At 47.0% G+C, this 12466-nt stretch overlaps 1 protein-coding gene across 5 annotated transcripts in view; it reads left to right on the top strand.

The window, feature by feature from the left end:
* Window positions 1–12466, top strand: part of TNIK (TRAF2 and NCK interacting kinase) — a 148158-nt gene that overhangs the window by 117812 nt on the left and 17880 nt on the right. For 3 of the 5 annotated variants that reach the window (XM_064385234.1, XM_064385233.1, XM_064385232.1), the window contains 5 exons: window positions 24–188; window positions 1795–2034; window positions 4306–4412; window positions 6685–6848; window positions 7963–8060. In XM_064385234.1, coding sequence (XP_064241304.1) covers window positions 24–188; window positions 1795–2034; window positions 4306–4412; window positions 6685–6848; window positions 7963–8060 — 774 coding nt within the window. Of the gene's footprint in view, window positions 1–23; window positions 189–1794; window positions 2035–4305; window positions 4413–6684; window positions 6849–7962; window positions 8061–8780; window positions 8805–11577; window positions 11587–12466 lie in introns of all 5 variants that reach the window. The other 2 variants (XM_064385236.1, XM_064385235.1) reach the window with 2 other exon arrangements.

The raw sequence follows: 12466 nt of genomic DNA, 5'->3' as shown, positions 1-12466 counted from the left end.
GACCCTGTCCCCGTGTCCCACAGGTGGAGGAGCGCTCCCGGCTCAATCGGCAGAGCTCGCCGGCCATGCCCCACAAGGTGGCCAACAGGATTTCTGACCCCAACCTGCCTCCTCGCTCCGAGTCCTTCAGCATCAGCGGCGTGCAGCCTGCCCGGACCCCGCCCCTGCTCCGGCCCGTGGACCCGCAGGTAATGGTGCTCCCCCGCTGCCAGGGTGCTGCTAAGGAAACAAGGAGGAGTGGATGGAAGGGAAATAGCGCCTGGCTCCCTGGTTTCTCAGCCTTAAGCATGTTCATGAGTAAGAGCAGCATCTACATGCATGAGTGTGTTCCTCTTGTCACCTCCATGTGTTAGCAACATCACGCTGGTTTGTACCTTCCTTTGAAGCATCACGTACTGGTTACTGCTAGAAACAAGCTGGAGGACCAGGAGGAACTGCTGCTCTGGTCCAGTGCAGCTGTTGCTCTGATCCTCTTTGGATCTGGTTTATGTAAAGGACTAAAACCACAGAGCCTGGTACAAAAGACCCGGGATGCTTTGATGCTGAGGATCATCAGAAAGAGGTTTTGCTTTCTTTGCCGCTTTGATTCAAGGTTTTGTTTTGGTTTTCCATTGAGTTGACATCAGTCACAAACACATCTGGAGAGGGCATAGATCACCATGACTGTCACAGAGGAGGGGCATCATTATTTTAGAAGTTTCTCCCAGCCATGAGGTCTGCAAGTACTCTGCCACCAAAAGCTGTAGGAGTGTCAGTGCTGGCTCTGGTCCAGCCCCTGGAATTGCTCCCACAGATCCACAGATTCCAGTAGGGATTTCAGAGGGAAATACAAAGCCTTTGCTCCAGGTTCAGTGGGGCTTTCTATGGAATATGTGCCAAGTAAGCACCAGCCATGTGTGGCACCTCCAATAGAAAGCCAGCTGTAAACAACAATGTGCAGGAAAGCCCTGAAAAATACTTTTTGGTATGCATTGGGAAAATGGGAAAAACCACACTTCACTGTCATCCCTCTGACTGACCAAATAATTTTCAGTGACCTTCTTGGTGTCCTATACCATCAGCAGCTACAAAGACTTTTGTTTGGCAATAAAATACTCATGAAAGAGTTGCTTGAAGCCCAGAACCCCATGTCAGTGTGTGTGTGCATACTCATGTGAGACATGTACAGAGACTGTATGTAGAAATTTCAAATAAAAGTTACAACCCTGTTGTATCAAAGAATTGCAGCTTCACAGAGTCCTGGGAAGAAGCTCTGATTTCACAAACTGTGACTTTGTGATTTTCTCAGATTTCCCAGAACAGATGTCAGTATTCCTTAAACTTGCAACCTGTAGGGCTAATCCTTGGGAGCCACCAGGACCTATAGAAGCTCATGCCTCCAGATACTTTTTAAGCCATCTATGCCTCAGAATTCCTGATGATTTTTTTAATCAATTATTATTTATTATCGTTTCCTTTTTTTTTTTTTTCATTTTTAACATGGAGAATCCATGCCAAACCTCATTAGTACAACCACAGAGGTGCAGTGTAGGAGCTGGACTTTGGGCCAGCAGCAGCAGAGCCTGGGGCGGGCACGGCGTGTGCGGGAGTGTGATTTTTAACTGATCTTGCCTTGAAGTGATGTAAGTCAGAAGTTCCTGAAACCAAGGCAGTGCTGATCTCAGACCAAGGGGGCTTTTCAGTGCTAATCAAAAAAAAATTTTTTTTAATCAAATTTTTAGAATTTTTTTTAATTCCTCCTTTTTTTTTAACCCTCCATTTTGACTGATAGTTCTGTTTTGACTTGGTGCTTAGATTCCACATCTGGTCACTGTGAAATCCCAAGGAAGCTCCTTGTCTGGGTCTCAGTCACTGCATGAACAGCCTGCAAAGGGACTGGCTGGGTTTCAGGAGGCTCTGACGGTGACCTCTCACCGCACTGAGATGCCAAGGCAGAACTCGGACCCCACCTCAGAAAACCCTCCTCTGCCCCCTCGCATTGAAAAGTTTGACCGAAGTTCTTGGTTACGGCAGGAGGAAGACATTCCACCAAAGGTAACACAATCCTCCTCACTTTCAGCGCTGTCAGAGGCAACCCCAGAGTCCCTCTGGCAAAGCAGAGTGGGCAGGACTGAGCCCACCCCGAGGCTCTGCAGCGGGGGCTGACCCACCCAGGGGCTGCATTTCCTCAGGCAGGGTTTGCAGGACATGCTGGGAGCTGCTCTTGGCTGCAAAACAGCTGCAAAACAGCACTGCCCTCCAGCAAAGAAAGTTCTCGAGCTCAGACTGAGGCCAAAACAAATTAATCTCTTCTTTCCCTTGGATAAAAAACAACCTTCTGCTTAAATGGAATTATAGGAACATAAAATTTGTCATACTCAATAAGACGGGTCCTTTTTAGTCCAGTACTGTGCCTCCAGTTGCAATCAATATTGATGGAAGACTTGTAAGGGCTCCAGCAGCTTTATACATTCATTGACATTTTGGCAGTGTCTGGCAGTACCTCTTTAATTAGGATTCTTCTGGACCAGTATTTCGATTGTGTTGTTTATACACCTTCACTTTGGAAGAATTATAACTTGGCCATTAAAGTTGCCCTTACAGTGAATCAGTGCTTGGCCAGGAGGATTTTTACAGAGGAGAAATGATTATAAATTGATTAGTGACAGGGAGGCAGTATTTGTCCCTGATTGAGAGGCAATTTTTCTATGTATTTACAAATTGAGTGACTTGCCTTTTTAAGGGCAAAGTTGCAGTCACCAGGTAAGCCTCTCTGTGCAAGGGATCTGTGGTGGTGTCATGGGTGTTAATAATGCTCCTATTTCTGCTGTCACCAAGCAAGAGGAGACGTCAGTGCTCTGCTGAAGGCAACAGCAAGCCAACAGCTCCTGGAACTGTCTGTGTGCTTGGCTCCTCCATAGTGCAGGAGGGTGGCTGCCTGGTTTTAAGCTAATTAAGAAAAAGCCCCTGCAATTTAATGTTGGCTGTTGCCATGAGTCCTTTGAGAAGGACACTCAGCCGCAGTGATGCCCTGCATGGTGAGACCATGGCTGCTGGGAGAAGAGCTGTTCTCCAGCACTCTGCAGTGATTTCTCCCTTGGCTGAGGGAAAGTGGACTCTGGAAGGGATCTGTGGACTCTGGAAGGGATCTCCACCAGATCACATTTCAGGCTGTTGTGTTGGCAGCACCACCCATGAGGAGCCTGACTTCACGCTGGAGTGCCCGAGGTGGGTTTGAGGTGTTGGGAGGCAGGACCTAAAGGACTGCCCCAAGAGGCAGGACCAGCTGTCTCCATGGTCCAGGGTCTTGTTTCTGCCAGTGCTTGTGGCTGGATGCTTCAGAGGAAGGTGGAAAACTCCCCAAGTCCTGACTGCAGAGTACCCTACCTGGAGGGGAGACTGCTTTGTACTGGGACAAGCTGCAGCTGGTGATGCTGCAGTGCAAGCTCTCTAAGTCTTCTCTTATCTTGCCTAATGCAACCGTGTGTTTATTCTTTAAAAAAGCCAAGCCTAATCCTTTTTCTTGCTAATCCTGACAAGCCCTTGGCCTTTCTGTTACCTGGTGCAAGGTACTGAACGGTGAGTATTGTCTTGCCTCTCCACATCACCTGAGGTGCTGGGGGATGAGGCCTCTGCACCTGTGGCCATGCAGTGATGCCCACGGGATGGGGCAGAGGTCCGGGGTTACCTGTCACTGCCTCTGTAGGCTGTGGTTGGCTTTGGGTGCTCGTGCTGAGCCCTTCTGCCAGCAGCAAGGTTCTGGCAGTGGCTTCTGAAGCTCAGTGAAGGTCACAGTGTTTAATCCCAGTGTTAGGTGGGTCAGTCTGGATCTTCCCGCTGTCAACCCTCTTGTTTGTCCACCAGTCAACACCTTCTGTCTGCTGGCATGTGTCATATCTGAGCTAGAGAGAAAACCTCCGTTGTGGCTGTTGAAATGCACTTCAGTCTGAATTTTATCTTAAAAATTACTTTTATGAGTTTTTTTAGATTTAAATTATATATATATATATATATGTGTGTGTGTTTATACGTGCATACATTTCTTCTAGATGTGAGTGCCCTGTTTGGTGGTAGCCAGGCTGCTCTGGGGGCTCTCTGGAGCATCCCTGAGAGCACCATTGCAGCTTGCTGCTGCCTCACACTCCAGTGATTCCTTCTAAAAGCTGAGAGCCTTGTCTTTTATAATTGCTCTAAATACTGCCTTTCTCTCAGTGGGAAATCAGTTGTAAATCAGCCTTAAGGCAGAGCTGGAAGGTGATCTCCAGATGGCTCAGGTGAGTGAGTGGCCCAGACTGGGTGACTGCAGATGTCTCCATTCTTTTCCAGGTGCCTCAACGAACCACTTCCATATCCCCTGCCCTGGCAAGGAAGAACTCCCCAGGCAATGGCAGTGCCCTGGGGCCCCGGCTGGGCTCCCAGCCCATTCGGGCAAGGTGAGGACATGCAGGGGCTGGGCAGGAGTGACCCTGGTGCCACTGCTGCACTGCCCACATCGCCCGGCTGTGAGCACAGACAGGGGCTGGGTCCAGCCCTGCTTCAGCTGAGTGAGCACCACGACATCTGCAAGGCTTCTCTTGTGTCTGGGATGAATTTGTGCATCCAACAGTGATTTGTACTGACAAGGCTTGGAGCACTGGAATCCCTGGAGGCTTTGCTCCCTTGGCTGAATGCATTCCTGGGCGTTGCAGGGTTTGGAGGTGGATGTTGCATCTGCTGCTGTGGAAGCAGACAGGAGTTTGGGTGCTCCCCTTAGTGGGATTAGGTCCTAGTTCTCACCTCTTGCATATCAGTGGATCCCTAAAAGCCAGTGGGAAGGTCTCAGTGGTACATTCCATACAGTTTCTTGTGCATCAGAGTGGTTTTTCACAGGTAATGACTGAGGAATGTGCTGCAGGACAGACACTCATACAGATCTTCTCTAGATGTAGATCAAGGATTAAATTCCTTTCAGCTTCCTAGGACTGGGCCTTTAGTTCAGCCAGCTGCAGCTCTGGCACAGCAGTGAGCCCCAGGAAGGTGCTGTGCCACCGCTGTGGTCCCATCTCTGCCGTGTCACAGCTGTCCCTGGGCTGTTCAAAACGAGCTGACAGGCTCTGCTCAGAGCTGGATGGAAAGAACACAGCTTAGTCATGCGAGAGCTTGTCTGCCTCACAGAAGGACCTCAGACGGGCAGATCCCCGGAGAAATGCGAGTTCCAATTAGCCTTGCGTGAGGAGGGAGCTCCTTGGCTGCTGCTTCCTGCCTTGTCCTCAGAGGGTGAGGTCAGAAAGTGAATGTGGGGATGTTCCTGGTGTGTGCTGTCACCAGGGTGAGCATACGCCTCCCTTTCCAGCTCAGTGCCCCCTCTGTGCTGCAGCAAACTCAGGCAGCAGCCCCAAGTCACTGGCAGGGACAGCAGTAGGAGGAAGACTATTTTTTGTTGTTCTTTTCTTTTTTTTAATTAGAGAAAAAGCATATCATGGTTTGCTGCTCTTCTTTGCCAAAGGCTGAAACATTTTGAATTCTTGAAAATGTTGTTCTTTTAATTAGCTGTTGCTTGAAGGACAGTTTAAAATGCAGAGGGATAGTGGGCTGCATAATCTTTATAAGTGATGGTATTGAAAGTAAAAAGGATAATGGAAATCTGGGATTCAGATTCAAGGTTGCCCAGTGTTTCCTGCACCTTCACTGTCCCAGTCCTGGTCAGTGCAGGTAAAGACATCAGTTGCCAAAGTTTTCAAATATACTTCATTAGTTAATTCAGCTCAGGATGTCAGCCATGCAGCATGAGCTGGAGGCCTTCACTTTGATGAAAATTGGAAGTTATTAGAATGCTGCCACATGTCCATTAAACTTAAGTTTTCATTGAAATTATTTCATACTTTATTTCTCTCACAGTAATGTAACATTTTTCCTTTCCCCCCATTTTTCGTATTGGTTCTTGATTCTCCACATACATAAGTTCAAATATTAAAAAATATCCCTTCTTTTATTTGTCACCCTGTTGTGAGAAATGAGGGAATATTTACTACACATTTTAAAGAGGCATTTGAGTAAGATCACTTCCAGAAACATTGTATAAAACCAAATTGCCTAACTCTGCATGAACATCTCTTCTGATGTCATTTCAATGCCAAGTAAGAATTAATTTCCTAAAGGCATTTGATACCCAGAGAGATATTAGTCACTCCTTGTGTATCAAGGGCACTTTTTATTCTAGATTTATCTGTGTTCACAAGGGTGAGAGAAATCAAGGAGGAAAAGTGGATATCTGATGCAAGTTTGAAGTGAAGCCATGAAAATTGGAGTCTGTGAACTAAGTGGTTCAAGAGATCTGCAGCCTTGTTGCAAATTTGAGATCCTTGCTTTGCTGAAGTCTTTGTCTAACAGCACATCACAAATTCCTGCTTTTATGAAGAATTTTGGTGGCTAATTAGGTAACCCCGGATTTGCAAATGTACAGACAGGGGATCAAGAGCAAGGAAATCTTTTAATGGTTGCCAAATTTTACAAAATAAGAGCAGAAATCTTCTCTAGGCAATTTTTTGTTGTTGTTGCTGTGGTCACAGAGCACCCAAAATTGGTGACCTCAGCCCTGTCTCCTCCCTGTCCAGAGGAGAACTCTCCTGGCCTTTGCAGCCACCCCTGTCAGTGTGGGAAGGGTCTGCAGCCCTGGGGCGGGTGTGACCCTGCCTGATGGTGCCTCTCTGTTCTGTCCTCCTGCAGCAACCCAGACCTGAGGAGGACAGAGACCATCGTGGAGAGCCCCTTGCAGAGGACCAGCAGTGGCAGCTCCTCCAGCTCCAGCACTCCCAGCTCCCAGCCCAGCTCCCAGGGTGGATCCCAGCCTGGCTCCCAGGCTGGCTCCAGCGAGCGCAACAGAGTCAGAGGTGAGCTTGGGAACATCCCTCAGCAGCAGGCACACCAGGAAGGGCCAGAGGTCTGTGATCTCATGCTTGTTTAAAAAAAAATAATTTAAAAATCAAAGGATCCATAATTTCTGATGTGCTTTAGTGACCTGCTGGCCTCCTTGCAAACAGAGCTGCCAACAGCCCCGTTTCCCTGGAGGCTGATATCAGATGGCCACAGCATCTCACTGCCAAGTAGCCTTGGCAAAAGGAGATGGGAGTTGTGCTTTAGGGTAAACTAAAAAAACAACCAGTGTGCTTCCTGTCTTCATCCACCCGGGTGCACCTCTCCTGATGTGTTTTTTTCTGGGTGTGTGTTTCACTTTTAATTGATGTATATATATTTTTGGGGGGGGGCTTCATCTTTGTGCCCGAGATGGGATCAGAGGAGTGATGTAACTGTAAGAAGCTTTCTCTCTCAAATGCTTTCACCAGGCAGCCGTGCTGACATGGGATTTATGTGTGTAGCCAAATTGTTCCCTCTCACCCTAGAGCCCCTCTTAAAGACATCCCATTCTCCTGTTTAATGGCAGTGGAGTAGTGGAGTTGCCACAGCTCATACACCCACACATCTACATTCTGGCACAGCCCCACACTTCCCCAGGGCTGAAGAGCATTAAGACGAATGCTGCCTCCATGTGTTGAATGTTTTATGACTTGGCCATAAGATGATGGTGTCTGTTGTTGAAACCATCCATCCTCTAGGTAGTCAATAAAAGGAGTTTGTAACCCATTGTCATTTCAGGTTTGGTTTTGTTTTTACTAATGAGGAATCCTGTGACAAATATTGTCCTAGCAATGTCAGATGCTGCAGAGATTTTCATTTATCACATGCCCTGCTCTTCTGCAAAGTAAATTTGTTTCTTTAGTAGAAAAGGAGCAGTAACTCTGTGAGAGGGCTTTTGGTGGAGGCTGGGCAGGATTATGGCTTCCCTAGCTCTGTTGGTGGAGAAGCAGAAAGGAGCAGGAGTGTTTTTCAAGACAGCAGGAGCAGAGTGATGATGAAGCCCCCATTCCCACCTGTCCCAGGTGACAGGCTGCAGTGGTGGCTTTTGGCAGCGTTTTAATTCCCACTCTCTCCACCTGCCTTTCACAGGGAATGCCAAGCCCGAAGGGTCCCCTGTGCTCTCCCATGAGCCTGCCAAGGTCAAGCAGGAGGACAACAGGGATGTGACACGACCGAGCCGACCCGCTGTGAGTCCTCAATTCCTTCCCATGGCAATGCTGCCAGCTGGCTTGGCCACGTTTCCCTTCGGTGCGGTGGCACAACCGCGGGGAGCCCAAAAACGAGGCTAGCACTGCTGCTGCTCCAGCAGAGAGACTGGAAAGCAGCAGTACAGCAAGAGCCCCTGGGAGATTTGAATGCTTAAGAAAGTGCATGAGTTTTTACCAGGAGCCCAAGCCTAGGGGAAAGCACTTAAGCCTGTGTTTCCAGGCGAAGCAGACGCTTAAGGGCTTGGCTAGCTTGGGCACGGCGGTGGCCGATGGCACATGGTTGTGTTCCGTGCTGCATGTCCCCACAGCACCCGCCCAGGGATGCTCTGCTCGTGAAGGCTGGGGAACCAACCAGCCCCCGACAGCCTTCCCAGCTTAAAACCCCACCTGGTAGTGGTCTCTGTACACTCCCCTTCTATTATTCTGAGCAAAATCTCATCCGAAGTGTTTCCTCCTGGTTTAATGCTGTTGATACTTGTATCTTAAAACTGCAGAGTCGGCCTAAAAACTATTTGAATTTCCACTGCTTCTCTATTTTAATGTGTATTAATGTTTTGTTGATGATGTTTTTTTTTCTCTACACTCCACAGCGTTGAGCTAACAATTCTAATTTTATTTCTAACCTGCTTGCCCTTCCTCTGGCTTTTTCCTGTCCCGATCTGTTTCCTCTGATGCTGATTATTCTTCCTTTACCCACAGAGCTATAAGAAAGCTATAGATGAGGTTAGTGATATCTTTTCTCAGTGGGTCATGCCTGTGCAAGGTTGACTAGTTAGTGCTTAATTCCGAGCTGGGTTTTCTTGGTGCTGGCGTTGATAAAGGCGGCGATGCGATCTCGGGTCGGACGGGAGAGCGAACCGGCGGCGTTCCGGCGTCGGGAGCCCGCCCGCGGGGAGGGGACAGCACTGCTCTGCTCAGCCCTGGGCTGCCCAAAACCTGCTGGCCACACCACTTGCATGGAGGCCAGGGCAGAGGCTCCCAGCGTTCACGTGGGGGAGCAGGAGGTGCTGCCGCTGTTCGGCGTGGTGGAAGGAGAAGGAGCGAGAGCGGAGGTTTCTCGTGCCGGTGGAGGAGGTCGGGCAGCCTGGACCCCTCACCACATTCTGCTCTCAGCCACAGCCCCTGGCCACCTGCTGATTTCAGTGGGGTCATCAAGTGCTTTTTGAAATATGTTCTAAGCCTAATTCAAAGAAAGGTACTTGAAAAATTCAGAGCGGTGGGTTGTTCATTCTCAGGGACCAGCATCCACTGCAAAGCCAGTCAGCAGAGTCATCTCAGATGCTGATGGCAGTGCTGGTCCTCATTCATCCTCTTAAAAAATGAGAGTCCTGAAGTACACCTTTTTCACTTAGGATAATATTTTAAATGTGCATCTGGCAGTGGTGAATGTTTAAATATTGATGGGAAAAGAGCCAGCATTCCTGATTTAACATTTAACTTGCCTCACACACTCATTGCTGTAACTGCAGGGCTGTAGCAGAAAGCCCTGGTTTCAGCAGCCTCTTCTGCAGCCTCTTTCCTCTAAAAATAGAAGATATGAAAGAAGGAAGATGTGCTGGTTAGTTAACTTGTTCTCTTGGATAAAATATGAGCAATACATTTTGTTTAATGAGGTGGTTTGTTAAGAAAAAAGCACATAAATCAGTGTCTAAATAGAGGCAGCGTGTGTGCTGAATTCAAGCTCAAGGAGCGATGTGATTTCGGAAACCAATCTGACTTGATTCCAGCAAATATTAAATCTAAAGAAGGCTTTGTAATTAAAAGTAATTAAAGAGCACTGACACCGCTAACTTAAGTATTATGTCACCCTCAGTAATAACACTTGGAACATGTGTGGAGTTACAGAGCAATTTCTAGTTGTCAGATTGTTTTTGGTCCAGGAGCAACTTGGTGAAGCCGTTTAATCCTACAAAGAGCTCATTACTTAAACAAAATGATAGCATCAAAGAATTAACCATCCTGAGGCAAAGCTTTAACTAGGAAATATGAGTTATCTGATGATATTGTCTGGGAGTATTACTGCTCTTATAACTTTCAAATTAGTTATTAAAAAGTAATTAAGCTGATTTTTAAAATACTTTACTATCTTCTAGTGATGGCCAAAAAAGGCTGGTAGGGTGCCTTAGAAGTAGAAGGTGCAAAAAAAAAATAATTTTCACAGTCCAGTGCTGTGACAGGGAGGAGTTCAGTGCCAGTCCTGCACTGCAGAAGTCCAGCTGCAGTTTTGAGAGGCTCTTACACAGTCCTAAAATCCCTTTTAAAGTGAGAGGCTCTAATTCAATTCAAAGGCAAGTGCTCAATAAAGAGTATGTTTGATACTCTAAATGGAAAGCTTTGTTAAAATTGTTAAGCTGCTCAAATTGTCACTGATTTTTATTTAGGAACAGAAGCAGTTGTATCACAGAAGCTGCTACGGCACTAATTAAAATAATTAGTTGTCATGACTGCAGATTTGACTCTATTTCGATCTCAAACATGTTGGCATCGAAAAGGAGCTCTTGAAATACCACAATCTCTCTTTAATCATGGTAAAGAGCCTTTCTTTAAAGGTACAGAGACCATTTGGAGGGACACAGAACTACAGAATCAGGGAATGGTTTGGGTTGGAAGGGACCTTAAAGTTCATCTTGTTTTCCCCCCGACCCTGTCCATAAGCAGGGACACTTTCCACTATCCCAGTCGCTCCAAGCCCCATCCATCCTGACCTTGAGCATTTCCAGGGATAGGGCAGCCACAGCTTCTCTGGGCAACCTGTGCCAGGGCCTCACCACAGTCTGAATAAAGAATTTCTTCCCAATATCGAATCTAAACCTACTCTCTGTCAGTTTGAAGCAATTTCCCCCTTATCCTGTCACTCCATACCCTTGTCCAAAGTCCCTCTCCAACTCTACTGGAGCTTCTTTAGGTGCTGGAAGATGCTCTGAGGTCTCCCCGTGGGGCCTTCTCTTTCTCCAGGCTGAACAACCCATATAAAACCCATCACAGGTAGCTGCTGTGAAACAGGGATTGACCAATTTAAAAAAAAAAAAAAAAGTCCTTTTTTGGGATGCTTATACTTCTGGGGCTGATGCAAAACTCTCCAATATCCAGGGGAGTGTCTGTGTCAGAGCCTGGGCAGGGCAGACCTGGGAGCAGAATGTGTGGCTGTCACCGGTGGGAGCCCGCCGGGAGGTGTGGGTCATCAGCAACCAAAGCACAGATTGCTTACAAAACATTCCTGCCTCACCATTAAAAAACAAACTGGGTTTGCATCTCAGCCATAGAGCTTCTCCATCCTTTTCTTCACGTGTCGACAGGATAGATTTTAAGAGCTCTCTTTGCCACAATAATTAATATTGCCGTAGTCGCCCTGCTGGAACGGTAAACTGGAAATGCAGTAAATGAGAGTATGGCCGTAAGACAATTGTGGAATTTAGTCTTTTTCAATGAGTTTCTTTCTCCCTAATCCTTTATCTCTGACCGAATGCACTGATGCCTACCTCGGTCACTAATATAGGGAGAAATGGTAAGACTGACAATTGCAATGCTTTGTTCGTCATGTGCATGTCTTGTGCAACAGAGTTCTCTAACCCATTCTAATTCGAGCTCTCATGCTTTTCTGCCCTACTGCTTCCCCCTGCATTGCTATAAAAGCATGTAAGATAACAAAAAGTCTCTTTTCTACACGGTGCCTGCCATGTTCCTTGTTTTGAAATAGCAGTGTCTATTTTATATGACTGTCGGGTCTGAGACCTCATCAAAGTCATGGTAAACTGAAAAATTATGACTAGGCTTTGGGACTGCTCCTATCTTTTTTCTTGTTTCAAGGCTTTTTGGTTTTTTTTTTCTTTTTAGTTTTCTTTCTCCCTTAGCTTGTAGGCTGCCACATTTCACATAAAGTGCTTAATGGGTCCCGCTGAGGGATTTTTTTTTTTATTATTATTTTTTGATCGTGTGGCTGACTCAGAGCTGTGACTCCAAAGTCTGGCTGAGCTGGGCGCTTCTCCTCGTGCTCCTCACCGCCTCTCGGCAGCCGCCCGACAGCGGAGACTCACCATGGAAGCAGCTCTTGACGTGGGGATTGCACCACTCCATGGGAGATGCTGTCATTGCTTCCTTCCCAAATGCATTTATTACAGAATAAATACCATTACGGGGTCTCTTTGAGAAGTTTGAAAGAAGAGAAAACCCTGCAGGAGAAATTCTCCGAGCCAATCTTTGAAGTGACGTTGTTTTCCAGTTTACTATGATGGTGACTGAACTTCACCTTTTCCAACAAATATAATTTTGTCGTGTATATACATATAAGTGTGTGTATATATATGCACATACACGTTCCAAAGAGAAAAAGAAGAGGTTGGCTATTGACTTTTCAGTGAGCGTAAATCAGTTTTGTTTTGTTTAAT

The sequence above is a fragment of the Passer domesticus genome, chromosome 11 (assembly GCF_036417665.1).
Source record: "Passer domesticus isolate bPasDom1 chromosome 11, bPasDom1.hap1, whole genome shotgun sequence".
Taxonomy (NCBI): Eukaryota; Metazoa; Chordata; class Aves; order Passeriformes; family Passeridae; genus Passer; species Passer domesticus.
Note: the sequence above shows the minus strand (reverse complement) of the source record. Positions and strands in the feature narration are given on the sequence as shown.